Source organism: Scleropages formosus, chromosome 10, assembly GCF_900964775.1.
Source record: "Scleropages formosus chromosome 10, fSclFor1.1, whole genome shotgun sequence".
Lineage (NCBI taxonomy): Eukaryota > Metazoa > Chordata > Actinopteri > Osteoglossiformes > Osteoglossidae > Scleropages > Scleropages formosus.
This window is the reverse complement of record NC_041815.1, coordinates 17,746,935-17,762,342: the sequence shown is the minus strand read 5'-3', so window position 1 is coordinate 17,762,342 and position 15,408 is coordinate 17,746,935. Positions and strand designations below refer to the sequence as shown.

The 15,408-nt window shown below is 42.7% G+C and overlaps 1 protein-coding gene across 1 annotated transcript in view; it reads right to left on the bottom strand.

The window, feature by feature from the left end:
- Window positions 1-237, bottom strand: part of LOC108928679 (opioid-binding protein/cell adhesion molecule homolog) — a 52,977-nt gene extending 52,740 nt beyond the window's left edge. Inside the window, exon 1 of the mRNA XM_029255267.1 lies at window positions 5-237. Within this exon, the coding sequence (XP_029111100.1) occupies window positions 5-65 (61 nt within the window). The 5' untranslated portion in view covers window positions 66-237. The remainder of the gene's footprint in view (window positions 1-4) is intronic.
- Between the last annotated feature and the right edge of the window lie 15,171 nt (window positions 238-15,408).

Here is a 15,408-nt window from a genome sequence, read left to right as displayed (position 1 = left end):
CTACCTGAAAACATGAGCAGGGCACACATCCATGGAAAGATGAGGAAACAGACAGAGCCAAGCATCCTTCAAAATCTTCTCTTTTTCGTGCTCTTCTTCTCCTTTTCCTCTTTTCTACGAGAGCGGACAGTGTTGCTGTGATTCCTTAGTCTGCGTTAATTTATTTAAACTCTTTAGATTTCTCCTCTGATGCAGAGTTGTATCCAGCCTGGGCAGAGACGGGAGACAGGCGAGACTCTCATTGATTATTCCCCCACTTGTACTACACTGATGCAGGAGTAAGCAGCAATCTGTAGGAAAGGGCCGCCTCCGGCCAGCTCCGATTGGCTGACGCCTCTGTCCGTCACTCGCAGTTGGCACTGAGCTGTTGAGACAGACAAGCTGTGCTGTTCTTCCAGAGGTCTGCAGGATACAGCAGGACAGCAACCGTACTCAAGTGGCTATTCGGAATGTACTCTGCTGCATTATATTTACCTCCCTGGAAGATTTTGAATACTTTGCCTTTGCTTATTTTCACAGTTTTTTTTAACCTTTGGCAGTGCTACATTTCTAATGATAAAGTGTTTCAGCACCCAAATCTTTTCGATAATACATTGCTCGATATTATCATTTCAATAGTAGGATATTAGCATTTTGTTACTGTGAATGAAAGATCACAGCAAAAACAGTTTGGTCACAACTATGGAAATTATAGATTTGTAGAATTCTTGAAATGTACATGTATAGCAAATTGCCCTGTTGTATCGCAGTGGTTTTGCAAACAAATGTAGCCTCTGCCTATGAAAGGTTATGGACTCACACACACACACAGTGGAAAAGCAGGGGGAGTCACAGATATTAGGCCTCACCAGCACGCAGTACCCTACTGCTCCAAACTTCATAACTGCCAAGCTAAACAAATCTCAGTTTTTTGGTCCCATGGGGGGATGTGTCAAATAGAACTGAATCAACAAAAATATTTCTTAAAAAAGTGACAAAAAACAAAAGTGACATTGATATTTAGGCTTTTGGTAGAAGCATTTCTCCAAAGTCTAGTAATATACAGTTCAGAGTAAACAAAACTGTATTGTACAACACATGAAGAGTTTTAGATACACAATAATAAGCAACGGCTTTCTTGTTTTATAGCACTAGTTTGCTTGCACACGTCCTCAAGTAGCTTCCGGTAAAAGTACAAACATTTATCTTTTAAATTGTTGCAGAAATTATTTCTCCCCTTATTTCAATTTTACATTTTCATTCATTCATTCATTCATTCATTTGTTTGTTATCAATAACTGCTTGTCCAAGGCAGGGTCACAGAGGTCTGGCATCTGTTCCAGAAGCATAGAGCAAGAGAGAGAGCACACCCTGGACAGAGACATTTTGATCATTTCACTTCTGGATGTTAATGAAATGAAGTTCGAAAGATGGCATGAAAGATAAATGTATAAATGTTCATGTTTAAGAATTCTGTGTTGAGAATCGTAGAATTCTGGATAAACCTTTATGCAGCTGATCATGTGATGTACATTGATTCATATGGTGGAATATGACAAATCGAGTGTGCCTTAGAATCACACGTGTGCATCCAAGTCTCTTCTGTTGGTGTACTGCACGCATTGTATTTTTCTCTGAGATGTGTGTCATTTTGGAGAAAAGCGCCTGCTAAATTAATAAATGTAAATGACACTTTTTGTCTTTCACTCTTCAAAGCACACAGTATTTGATTTCGTGATGGAATAAGTGTGACCGTGCAAATAAAGTGCATGAAAAAATATGTCTGTACCCAGTGCCTGTATGGAAAGAGAGGAAATTAGTTGAATAACAATAGATTTCACCAGAAGGAAAAAAGCTAGACAGAAACCGCTGCGGGACACCTCCTTCGAGACTTAAAGAGTATACCTCTGTCCCAAAATGTCTGATAGAAGCCTTTGTGCATAATAAAATGACCGTATAATGGGTCATTGAAATGTTGTTGTACTGAATAATAAGTACGTTGAATAAAAAGATATATTTCAGAGGCATTGTAGTAGATTTTTTGTTGCATGGGGCTGAAAGTAACAACTAATGATAATAGAGGAAAACTATAGCTTGCAAGCAACTAGTATATAATAATTATGCATTGCCCATGTTGCTGACCCTTTTCGCAAAGCAACGTATACCAATCTGTACATTTGGGGATTTCAGGTAAAATACCTTGCTCAACGGCATAACAGCAGTGGTACCAGGTGTACATCACTTACAACTATGCGCCCTGCTGTTCCCTGCTGTCTCAACAGTGTTAGTGGGATTTTAAAGCATTTCGGGTATCAGCGTGAATCCACCTCCAGGACAAAGGCAGGTACTTGAACTCATGTTTGCGATGAGCTGTCTCAGCCTTGTGGAGGACGTTGGTGTGAACGAGCTCAAAACGTGTTATCAGATGAGTGGGCAGACCGACACCGACTTTGACTGCCAGAAGAGGTGCAAAACCCACAAGCAGATGGGTGATGTAAGCTCTTCTACGGGAACTTCGTCCACTGCGTTTTCTCAGGCCCTTTCGTACCCACGGTGAAGAGAAGCGAAAACATCCTTCATTCCCTCTCGGCTCCCCCTCCCATCTCCTCATTAAAAGGAGCCCGCCGTACTTCACCCGGCTTGTCTGTCTGCTTTCTTCATAGACCGTCTCAGAAATTAAACATTTTTCCTCCTCTGCCTCTGCCGCACAGCTCAAGATCCTGTTGTCATTATGAGTCTGTGGAATCCAATTTCACACAAAGAGGAACACTTTTGGGACCACAGATATGTCATTGCCTGTCCCCTCGGTGTGGTTTACCAAATTCCTGAGTCATACTTGACTACATAAACAGAAATCCATTGCAAAAGTGTTGTTAACACCACAGGCGGTTTTAAATATTTTTAGTACAATTGTTTATCTACTGTCTTCTGCAGATTGCATCTCTGATCACAACAATTACAGGGTTGAAGGAGGCTGAACTTAGAAATATGTTTAGCTGAAAAGTATCTGGGGTGCGGTGGCGCAGTGGGTTGGACCGCAGTCCTGCTCTCCGGTGGGTCTGGGGTTCGAGTCCCGCTTGGGGTGCCTTGCGACGGACTGGCGTCCCGTCCTGGGTGTGTCCCCTCCCTCTCCAGCCTTACGCCCTGAGTTGCCGGGTTGGGCTCCGGTTCCCCCGTGACCCTGTATGGGATGAGCGGTTCAGAAAATGTGTGTGTGTGTGTGAAAAGTGTCTGTAATGGATGTGGCTTTCTTACTAGATGTGGACCTGGGTTTTAGTTACAAACCTCATTATATTTTTCCCATTGTGAAAAAGTGAGTGCAGAGGGCTCTGTAAGATCCAGTGAAATAGGATTTTCAGTCAGTTTAGAGCATTTTCCTGAATGGGAACAACGTTCACGCAAAGCTAGATATAGAAACAGCTGAGCTGCAGAGTTACAAATAGTGAGAAAAAGGGTATTTAGCTCTCTGCGGGTATAGACTAAACCTGGTTCAATGCAGAAATTGAGATAGAACCCTTGGCTGTAGCCATTTTAAAATGGAGTGTTTTAACAGAGAGGGGGGTGAGGTGGTGCACCAGGTTTGGCCGGGTCCCGCTCTCTGGTGGGTCTGGGGTTTGAGTCCTGCTTAGGGTCCCTTGCAATGGGCTGGCGTCCTGTCCTGGGTGTGTCCCCTCCCCCTCCAGCCTTACTCCCTGTTTTGCTGGGTTAGGCTCCGACTCGTCGCGACCCCGCTCGGGATAAGCAGTTTCCGACAGTGTGCGTGTGTGCGTGTGTGTTTGAACGGATTCAGAAATGAAGATATGAGTTTATGCGGGTTGGCCTACACTTTGCTGAGGGCAAATGGTGTGTTTGTGAATGGGTCAAAGTGGTGTAAAAACAATGTAACCAAACACCAGTTCAGCACCAGACTTGTCCTCCATCAGCTCACAGCCAGATCCATCTTCTGATGGCCTACTAGTGCTGCTCACATTGCTGCCCTCACCAACATACACACAATCCAACAAGTTCACTTGTGAAAAAAATAGAAAAAAATTGTAATACTTGTAAATAAATAGAGAAGTCACTGTCAGCATGGTGTCAGTATAACTAACTGAACCAAAAATTATTGCAGCACATTAAGAAGTGACATTTGTGTCATAAAAACATTTTTGATACATGATTTTGCATATAGTATGTATATGAGGGATGTCTCAAGGTTTTGAAAAGAAGCTTATGGAAATAAAGCATTAGATACATTAGGCATAATACAGGAACACTTCATAACATAAGAAATTACAGAAAGGCACAAGCAGTGTAAGAAAAGCCAGGGTTCTGTAATCCCTGTGACATTACAACCACAATTGCAAGGTTCATGGTGGCATTGAGTAATCTTCACTCTGAAGTGCTCAAGGTCTAAGATAGAAAAGATTAATATTCTTTCAAAGCACTCAGATCTACAACACAAAGCAATTTGGCTTGTACCACGGAATTCTCCGGCAGTACTTTGCGCTGGGCGCGTTTTGGCACTTTTCATTGACCTTGCATGTTTTATACCCTTACGGCATTGTATTTTTAAATCTATCAAGACTCCGAAATTTACAAAAAAAAATCATATTAACAGATTTTTTCCATTGCAATTGAGAAGAGCCCATTGTTTTTTGCGCTGTGAGCGTTTATCTTCTTGGCAATTGCGGTTACAGCGAAGGTGCACAAATGCAACAGCCCAGCGCATTTCGACTTATTAAAGCTCTTGCGGTGGATTCAGACGACCTTGCAATGCAATGTTATCTTTCCAGCTGAGGGGATATGTGCTCTGGCTGTGTTGTGACTCTGGGGATGGCTTCCTAATAAAACTGCCTCGCACACAATGTCTGGGGTAACCACGTCAACATCTGGCCGGGTGTACATGTTTACGCTTTGTTAAACTGGAGGACTTGCAGACAGGAGGTCATTTGTCATCATGTCCCAGTGTGTCCTCCATCCCGAGGCCCTGATGCTGGCGTTGGTCTGGTTGTTTCCCACATTGAGCAACAGAGACGTCTCCAGCTGGACTGCAAAACAGTGCAAGAAATTACAGACCAGACTCTATTAACAATAGATGCACTTCACTTCTCTAAGGAAACATACATTCACACATTCCTACAGCACTGTGGTGCCATTGCTGATTATTTGGTCAGTTCTGCTCTATGCAGACAATAAATTCGTTATATACGTTTAGTTGGATATCCTTTTGAAAGACTTTACTCAAGTGAGCATGTATACTGTATATGTATCTGTCTTTGTATGCATATATGTATATGTGTATCTAAATAACCTTCTTTTAACTTAAAGGCTGTACTTCAATTTAAAAGTCCCAGCTGTGTTGGGATGGGTTGCTAGAAGGATGCAATTACATGGTTTGCTTCTTAGTCACTGTAAACTACGTGTAAGGAAAATAAAAAAAAAATAATGACCACTTATACATGGATACGAAATCAGTCCCGAGGCCATCTAAGGTTGCAGGAAATGTAATGGCAAAGGGCTTAAGATCAAGTCCTTTTCCCTGTTACTGTTGTTGTCCCCTTGAGCAAAGCGCTAACTCTCATTTGTTCCACAAATATGCCGAGGTATTCGAGTTAAGCACTGTAAGCGTCTAGATAACGGCGCAAGCGAAGCAACAAAACGTGCCAGAACTGGGAGCCCAATGTTTTTAAATCTACCTTTTTCAGTGGTTTCATAAAATTGCTCCGCGTTTCCCTCGGCTGTATGTTATAGATAACGCCCTGCGATATCCCATCAGTCATAGCTCACAGCAAGGTGCGATGCCAGCTGTAGCTGAACACTGAGCTAAATAGGGCAAGTTGAGGGGTTCCATTTGGTTCTTCTCAAGTCGAAGCTGAAATGCTTTCGCATCACTTGCTCCCTGAGATGATCCATGGGGTGTAAAGGAATTAGTTAAGACAATATTATGAAAGGAGCAGCCTGAAAGAGACACACCTCTCTGGATGGGTAAACATCTCCCACTGCCTGATCCTACACAGGAACCAGGCTGTTTGCTCTCACCCTCGGAGCAGAGCGTCTGCGGGCTCATCGGGGCTCCCTGGTCCAACAGCACTAACAAACACTTGTTATGTTTGCTCCTGGGGGGAAAAAGCTGGCCTACTTTTCAGTGCCAGCATTCTCAGCCCGGGTGGTTCACCCTGACGCATTCCTCCCGATAAACCCGGCTGAGAGATGCATCTTGTCACGCCACCCCCTGCCGATAGACTGGCTACATGGTACACCCTGACGCCCTCCACCCCACGGAAACTGGATGCCCGGTAAAGCTATTTAAATATTTAAATATCTCGCAGACCAACAAGCTGGGATCCTGAGTCCCACATCAGAATAACAGCGCCCTCGACGTGCATTTTACTTCACACATCTGCACCCTGGGCAGCGAGCAGACACGAATTCAGCGGGTTTACTGCGATACATACCCCGACAGGGGAAGCAGCGGGACGGTGTAAGAGTATCACACTCGTGAATATTGTGTGGTTTCATTTACCTCTAAGAGATGGAGGAAAATCCAGGAGAGTATGACATCAGGAGAACAGCTCCTGGCTTATTAAAGAAATCACAGAGCTGAGGAGAACTATCGTTAAATAAGACCATTCTTCATTAAATAAGAAAAATGATATCAAGGGTTTTGATATCAAGGGTTTTGAAAACATGAACATTTTCAAGGCACAGCTGTAAGTGATACAAAATACTATAAATAATAACAGACTGAGTGGGCAATTTCGTGGTAGGAATATTAAACTTTAAGAAATCATTTTAAAATAATGTTTTCTTTTTATTATTAATTTTTATTCGCCCATTGATCTTTCTTTACTTTAAGTTTATATTTCCCTTCAGGTTTTTAACTGAGAAATATATTTTTGAGAAGCATCTTCAGTCTCCAAGGAACACTGTGTCAATTCAGAGTGGCTACCCTGAAGTAGAATATCATTCTTTAGATGTCTGTACTAATGTGAATAATGCTATGCTGTTTGAATATTTCTGACAGCAAAGTTTGGTTTTATCCACATTCGCCATACCTAACATCTAAAATTCTGGTGGGAGCAATAGATATTCAGAGACATGCATATGTGCCCAGGAGGATGTTTGATGTTGAGCTGGAGCTGAGAGCAGTGAGGAGCACAGCACCATTGAACCATCGCTGTCTGTAGATCTCAGCGCTCAGGTTCTTCTTTTGGGCAAGAACTCGTGTGAGGGACCTGGGAGCTTTTGCAGAAGGAGGGAACGGCTGCTGCACCTAGAGGAAAGTCCTTCTCATGAGCTGCCTGTAAACAACAGGCTGCGAAGGAGAAGAAGGGAAAATAAAAGCTGCAAACTGCCGAAAAGTTGGCCCAGATAAACCGGAGGTGGGATGCACTTCTCCCGTTTGGCTGGGCCGGCACGGCATGAATCTCTCTGGGAACGTGTCCATTGGAGGACTTGCTCGAGGCGTTTGTTGTGTTTTATTTTTAGCTGTGCATGCGATCACAAGCAAACTGGACTGAGGCTATAGAAGTGGGATGAGCACTTCGGCACCCTTACATAACCCAAATTAAATAACAGATCAGCGTCCGGCTTCCTCCGCTGACTGCGGTTCAAAGCTTTTATTTGCCTTTTCTTTCTAACATTTAGTTCGGCGTTCAAGGGCCAGCAAACAGCAACATGCTTCATAGAGCATCCCCCCATTCTAAATCCTCACATGGCCTGCAGCGTGTTAGCTTTAGAAAATGTTCCCAACCGTAAACATAGGTTCTCAGGTGCACTGGTTTACATCAGTGACACCTTTTTAAATCGTTTCTCTATGTAAAGTTCAGCCTGTGTGGAGTCTGCGTGGTGTCCGCTTGTTTCCGTGGGTTTCCTCCAAGTTGTTTCCCTACACAGCACAAAAAGACACGGTGACTCAACATTGTCTGTCGGAGTTGTGTATTTGTGTGTGTACGTGTGTGACCGGCGTCCCATCCACAGCATCCTCTGTGTTATGTCCTCTGGTTGTTGATGGATGGATGGATGGATGGATGGATGGGGAAGTGGTCTTAGGGACAGGAAGAGCAGTCTTTTGATTTGATTAAAGACGCACACAGTACACATATTCTTCAATGGAAAAATGAAGGAACCACTTTCGTTGATTTGTTTGTCCAGGCAGGCAGGCTGTGAGGAGAACACTATTGCATGGAAATTGCTTGACAACATCCATTAGGTTTCCTTTAAAAAAAACTTGTTGAAGTACCTAATTTTGCAGTGACACTCTGCTCTTTGAACACGGTTGTAAGGAGAACAAAGTACATGTGTTTGCGTACAGCATATACAGTATTTTCATATGCTATAATTAATTGAAGCAGCAGCTGAAGAATTATTGGTAAATAGAGTATAGTTGTCAATAACTAACATAATGACTTTGAAATGAAACCATGGTACACTTTTTATTTCAAGGATACAAGTAAATTAGAATATCTGTCATTTAGAAGAACTACGATTTTCAAGGATGAACAGTATATGGATGCTGAGGTTGTGGAGAAGTTTTTCAGTGTTATTTCATTTTATTTCATGTTATTTTATTTCCTACACTTCATTTCATTTTGTGGATGCAATGGCAGTGAAAATCAGGTTCCCTGCTGAATATATCTCTCCGGTTCAAGGCCCGAGATGGAAGACAAATGGGCCTTCATTACACAAGTAAGAAATGAATTACAATGAACACTCATTAATATGGAAGTGCTTTTAAAACACATAATGAATTCCCTCATCCTCGTGCTCTCCCATGCATACCCAACAAGTACTATTCAAAATCGGCTGTTGTTCTCGCACTAGCCTTGATGCTAATTTTCATCTGTAGTATTTACCTTCAGAATGCAATTTGGTTAAAGGACATTACAGAAATCTTAATGTTGTGATCAGTTGCATTTTGCTGTTGCCTGGAAAATCCCTTGAGTACAACGGAGACCTCTCTAACGAAACACTCTCCTCAATTAGGACAGAGGGACGATCATTTCGTTCCAAATTCTGCGGGCCGAGTGCCTGACTTTGCATATCACGCTACACATTAGACACCTGGAGCATTAGGAGACACCTCCTGTCTCGCACTATTGCAACTATACTTTTCCACAGAGCTTGGGAGGCCCGGCGTGCAAATCTATGCAGAGAAAATTGCTGGGATTTTGAAATTCGAGACAGGCGGAATTATGTGTGATGGATTCTACTTTTCCAACAAGCTTTAAAAGTCCTTAAAAATGATTTATTAGTCCATTCATCATCAATAACTGCTTGTTCAATGCAAGGTCGCAGTCATGTGGAGCCTATCGCAAAAGCACCTGGAGTGAGGTAGAGTACTGGACAATTTAGAGTCACCAGTTCACCTGAAACACATGCTTTTGGATTGTGGGAGGAAACCAGAGCACTTGAAGAGAAACCCACTCAAACACAGAGAAGTTCAATTCGATCCAAGTCTGAACGCAGAGCCCAGGAGGTGTGAGGCTACCCACTGCACCACCAAACTGCTTAAAAAAGCTGTTTTAAAAAAACAGAAAATCAAAATAAACATTTAAAGATGGCCTATCCTAGGCATTAAGTTCTAACAAACTGACCTCCACAGATTTTCACTTTAATTGTTGCAGCTCGTTAAAGTTCAACTTTCTGCTTCACTTTTATTTCTCTCTTTTCTTCCTTGTGTAGTGTTGATGTGATGGTAATACCGCTCTCAAAAAGACAGCGGAGCCTTAAGGAAAACATCGCCTTATCGTCGTGAGGTAGCAGTTCAGCTGTGTGGGAGACACACGGTCACAGAAAACATGGAGCACGTCGCACTGCTGTGCAATCAGCGCTATCGCCCTCCCTCCATAATTAGACCCAGAGCAACAGAGTTCTCGTGTCAAGCCACTTTCCACATTGCTTCATAGAGCCCCATGAGAAAAAGTGCAGTCAGGCAGCAGCGGCAGAAGCAAAGGACAGCGAAGGAGACAGTGGGTAGCGCTGGTGTTGGGCAGGAGCGTCTAGCAGGGGAATGAATCAGAGATGCTGGCAGACAACAGTGCGAAGTGCAAGGATGAGTTCGGCACAGCCCCCCTGGGGCACAGATGTTTACAGCACCCAGTACAGTGCAGCACAACACTGCACAGCCTCCAGGGTCACGCAGGATCACTGCCTCCAACACAGGGTAGCACAGTGCTGGGAAGTAGAACCCTTCTTGGCACAGACAATTACGGGCTGCAGCACAGCACAGTACAGACACCACAGTACAACAGGACACACAGTACAGCACACACACTGTTTAGCAGAGCACACACAGCACAGTACAGTACAATAGAGACCCCAAGAACACAGACGTTTAGAGCATGTTTCCATAAGGAGACATTAATGTACTCTGCTGGGTTTCACTAGTCCACTGAGTTGTCCGAATGCTGCTGGACGTGTTATAACGGACACAAGGTTTTCCTGAGCGCACAGTAAAGCAATAGAACAACTGTAACTCAATCCATACATTGTGAGAATGACTGTTAACCTTCCTCTTGAGATCCTTTGTAAAACATGCGATTGTAAGCCAGTTTAACTTGTCTCTCAGTAGCCCGCCAAAACTCAATGCCTACCGCGAATGTAGAGCGGCAGTCTAAAGTTTGAAACTGAAAAAAGTTGAAAAAAAATCCGTTCACGAGGCATTTGGTTCACAAGTTTGATCAGGAAATGAGTCCACGTGTTTTCCCGACTCTTCTCCAGCAGTTCCCCTACCTGTGGGACACTTGTGGGTTGCTTTGATTTCACTCCCCATCCAGCATGCCTCATACAAGTAATCCAGGTGTACTCACTCTTTTGACTGGTGCCGAATGTGTACGGTATATCGCATGTTACAGGCACTGTATGTATGGTAAATGTTCATCAAGTTCTACTGAAATGTCAGTGCATTACAGTGAGTTCAAAAAGCAGTGTATGATTCTTAGTCTCAGCAGGGTGCATGTGCTCTTCGGGCATAATAGAAGAAAAGGCACAGCGAAAAAGAGAAGCAAAGGTAAATTCTCTAGGTCAGATGGATGGACTGTTGATTAAAATTAATATCCTACCATTTCTTAATGAACCCTTAAACAATAACCTATTACACTGGGTAATTGATCATCTAAAAAACCTATTAAACCCTTTCCCTACGGCAAGAATTAGTAACTGGAATTATTCATTAGGGTCTGAGGGTTGTAACATGCTACCCCACATCTTTTCAGGGGATTTGTCCTCCCATGAATAAATCCACATAAATGGCCCAGAATTATTTTGCGCGTACGAGTACGTATTCATTCTCCGAAACTGCAGTCCATTGCTTCCATGGAAACATGGGAGCTGAATCTAAACTTCTGAATTTACTACCAGATATTTCCATGACATAAAGCACTGATGTTCTTTTCGAAAAAATGCTGGAAATGACAGCCGTAATTTTTACGTTTTCGGTTTCTGAACCATATGCGTCGCAAAAAATTCAGAAAATATCATCGTGTAATATTCGGATGTCACAAAATAAGATCTGAAATGCCACAGTAGAGGGGGTTTGCCATTTAACCGCCAAATAAAAAACACTTAGATGCGTTGAAACAGAACAGTTCACCTAAAGCTTTACAACAAGATTTGCACATTTCAAGGATGTGCAACTGTGATTAAAAACTACCCCCTGGTGTTCACTTGAATTACTACATTTTCCCAGTCGAGGTGCACTGTGAAAGAAATTAAAAACACTTCCTGACACTTTCACTTCTCTTATTTTTATGGAAATACAATTATGTTATTTTTTTTTTTTGCACACATTTCATTAAACCTTAATATTTCAGTACTATACACTCCATAGACAGTAATGCGTACATACATTTGACATGATAGCTTCTAACTTAGCTTGGAAAATTAACTTTCAGAATGTATTTTCCTGTTAAAAACTTGTTACTGTATTACAAACTATCTCTTCCTGGATTGGGGCCTTATCGTGGCGGAAGGGCTTGCGTGATCTAGGGATCTCCAGAGCTATATCGCCGGGAGCAGTATGGTCCTGGTAGGGTCTCCCATGGCATCCAGGTCTGGAGTGAAGATCCAGACTAAAACGATCCAAAAAAAACCCTATGGCAACTGTAAACAAGAGAACGTTTACCCTGTCTGGAATAGGGTCACCGGGACCTACCCTTGGAGCCAGGCCTGGGGGTGCTGTTCCTTGGCGAGCCCCTGGTGGCCAGGCACCCCCACGTAAGCCAGCTGGGCTCTGCTGAAAAAGGAAACGTGGAGGGGCCATGTGGACCCAACACCCTCAAGGTCCAACATGGGGGTTGGGCACAATGCTTTTCAGGCAGCAGGAGGGGGCGGGATGGCGCGTGGAGTCGTAGCCCCTTGCGGCAGAAACTATCAAGTCAAATATTTTATATATGTCAGTAAAGATTGTGTTTTCACCCTCTGGAAAAACGTGTGCTGGTTCTGTGTGTCACGGAGGTGGATGCAAGGACTACAGTGTGATAATATGTGTCTTACTGAATCCCAGGCGAAAAGCTTTGTTTAGGCTGCTGGTAATGTAGTGGTCAGAGCTATTGCTTTTGAACCCAAAGGTTGTAGGTTCAAATTCCATCTCCAGCTGTAGTACCCTTGAACAAGGTACCCACCCCAAACTAACCCAGTAAAATTGCCCAGATGTTTAAATAGGTAAATAAGTAGTTTAAGACTGTGAGTTGGAATTTTTTTACATTTTATCGTGTTACAGCATGGATTCATGATGTGTTTAACTGAGTAGTTACTTGAGTGGAATGCACCTGTGTGTAGTTGAGGTGTTTGACATGAAGTCTGGGAGCTTCCCCACTCCAAAGAAACCCTGAACCCTGAAGACCAAAACAAATTCCAAGGAGATTCAAGACAAAGTTTTTGAAAATTGCAGGGCAAGGATGTAAGCAAATTTCCAGTGCACCGAATGTCTCCTGAAGCACAGTGAAGTCCATCATTTTAAAGGTGAGAAAATAGGGAACAACTTTGAATCTGCCCAGAACTGGTTGTCCTCCAAAACAGAGTGCCCAGGTAAGAAGAGCTGTAGTAATGGAAAGAAACTCTCCAATCAGTTCTGCTGTAAATCCATAGCTGTGTCCCTAGGAAAAATTTGTTATTCAAACTTGCATAATTAAAAAATGGAAGATAGATAGCTCACCCAAAATTACATGACAAATATTGTAAAACCAATCAATAAACATAATCCAATTAAAAATGATAAAACACCTGACAATAATGAAAGAATGTGCAGTTTATGACTCTTTGTTCTTTCATTTCTGTCAAAGTATTTCATAACTACCATCTTCTGTTCTTCAATTAGAGCTATTCTTATACAAACTCCACTTGGACCACCAGAACCCTTCATTTCACTGTTTGCCAACCAGTGCTTGCCAACAACTGTAATATCAAAGATCAGAATTAAATATTTATTGCAAAACATGAGGAGTACAAAGTTAGAGTCCTCAGAATGAGATAGGGTTATTCCCAAGTCCCACTTATATAAATTGTGTTATTCGTCACATTATGTCCAAAGAGTGTAATCAAAACAGGCTTTACATGAGAATTGACTGTATTACCAAATACTTATTTGCTTTAATTATGGATTGCTTGAGTGAATGCAACCTTTTCCCCCCCAGTCATCTTTGGCTTGTTAGAAAATGCTTAAATACAATATTAAATTTCCATTTTGAAGTTTACGTTCAATATTCCATAACAATAAAGAGCAGGGCCTGCCAGCTGGGACTCAGATCGCAGTTACAACGGGACCGGGGGAAATTGGCGCTTCACACACTGAAGGGGCATGTGAGCAGTCTTATGCTGTTTAAAATCCATATTGGAAGGTATGGACATCAATTATTAAACCGCTCCCACCTCCGTTTATAGCTCGCTGGTTGGTGACTTTCTGATCAAATGGATTTCATTTTGGACATCAGTAAACACACAAGAAAGCCTGAGAAAGCAGAGCGCAACATCTATGCCACTAGGGGCCATCTTGAAAAGGTTGAAGAAATTGCTGCTCTATTTCCAGCCAGGTAATAAGTGTTGGAAAGGTATAAAGTTATATATTTCATTCAAATTAAAAGTCTTACAAAGTTTTTTTTGTCTTTTAATGTAACCATAAATAAATCACGGGACATTTGTTTTGTTACGGCATAGGCTGCAGACATCTTGAAACTGCAGTGGACAATTGGTTTTCGTAAAATGATGGAGGGAAGTGTTTCTTTATTATTATTTATTACAGTTTTGTGTGAGGTTTTCACAGAACCTTAAGCTCTTAAAAAGTGGATGGGCATATGTGCTATTCAGTTTTTAGTGATTGCATCGTGATGAAAAGTGACTTTTCAGTTACAAACAAATTGAGTTAAGAACAGACTTTGGTCCAAATTGCACTTGCCATGCTTTTTGGGTGAGGGCTGGCTGGTGGGTTATTACTGTAGATAACACACACACACACACCATCTGAAACCACTTGTCCCATATGGGGTCGCGGGGAGCCAGAGCCTAACCCGGCAGCACAGGTGTAAGGGAACACACCCAGGACAGGGCACCAGTCCATCACAAGGTACCCCCAGTGGCACTTGAACCCCAGACCCCCCGGAGAGCAGGACCCGGTCCAACCCATTGCACCACCTCCCCCCCAATTACCAAAGAAAGTTACAACTCCCTGAACTGTAACCATCGTTTCCGAAATCTCAGACAGGAATGGGTCAAACCTTGAGGGAGGAGTAATAGTTGTATGATAATTGAATTAAAGGTGCTTTTCAATGGTTCTAGTGTAGGGGAGGGAGGTCACAAGAACGGTTTTCAAGTTTTCTTTGTTACAGAAAGACGAGGAAGAATGAGACAATTAAATGAATGTTGACAACAGGCCACAGCACATTTTTACTACCTAAAAACTGCATTTGGTGAAAAAGTCTCTAAATTGTCTCCAGAATACTGGAAAATTCATGTCTATATAAATTACTCCCTTTGTTTCCTTGCGCTCATCTGTATTTTTTTCTTTTTGGGAATACACACACACACACACACACATTTTCAGAACCGCTTGTCCCATACACGGTCACGGGGAACCGGAGCCTACCCGGTAACACAGGGCGTAAGGCCAGAGGGGGAGGGGACACACCCAGGACGGGACGCCAGTCCATCGCAAGGCACCCCAAGTGGGACTCGAACCCCAGACCTACCGGAAAGCAGGACTGTGGTCCAACCCACTGCGCCACCGCGCCCCCTTTTTGGGAATAATAATCAATAAACTAGTATGAGAAGAAAGCATTCTTTCATTGTACTTTTTATTTTAATAAAGAATTGTGCTAGTATCCAACCGATGAGACTTTATTTTATGTTTTTTAATACTGAAGAGCTTCACACTTTTAATGGTTTTCTGTGTCTCAGAAGTATACAAGGAAATAACTTGCTGGGACAACACAGACCATTTACACATTTGGACGC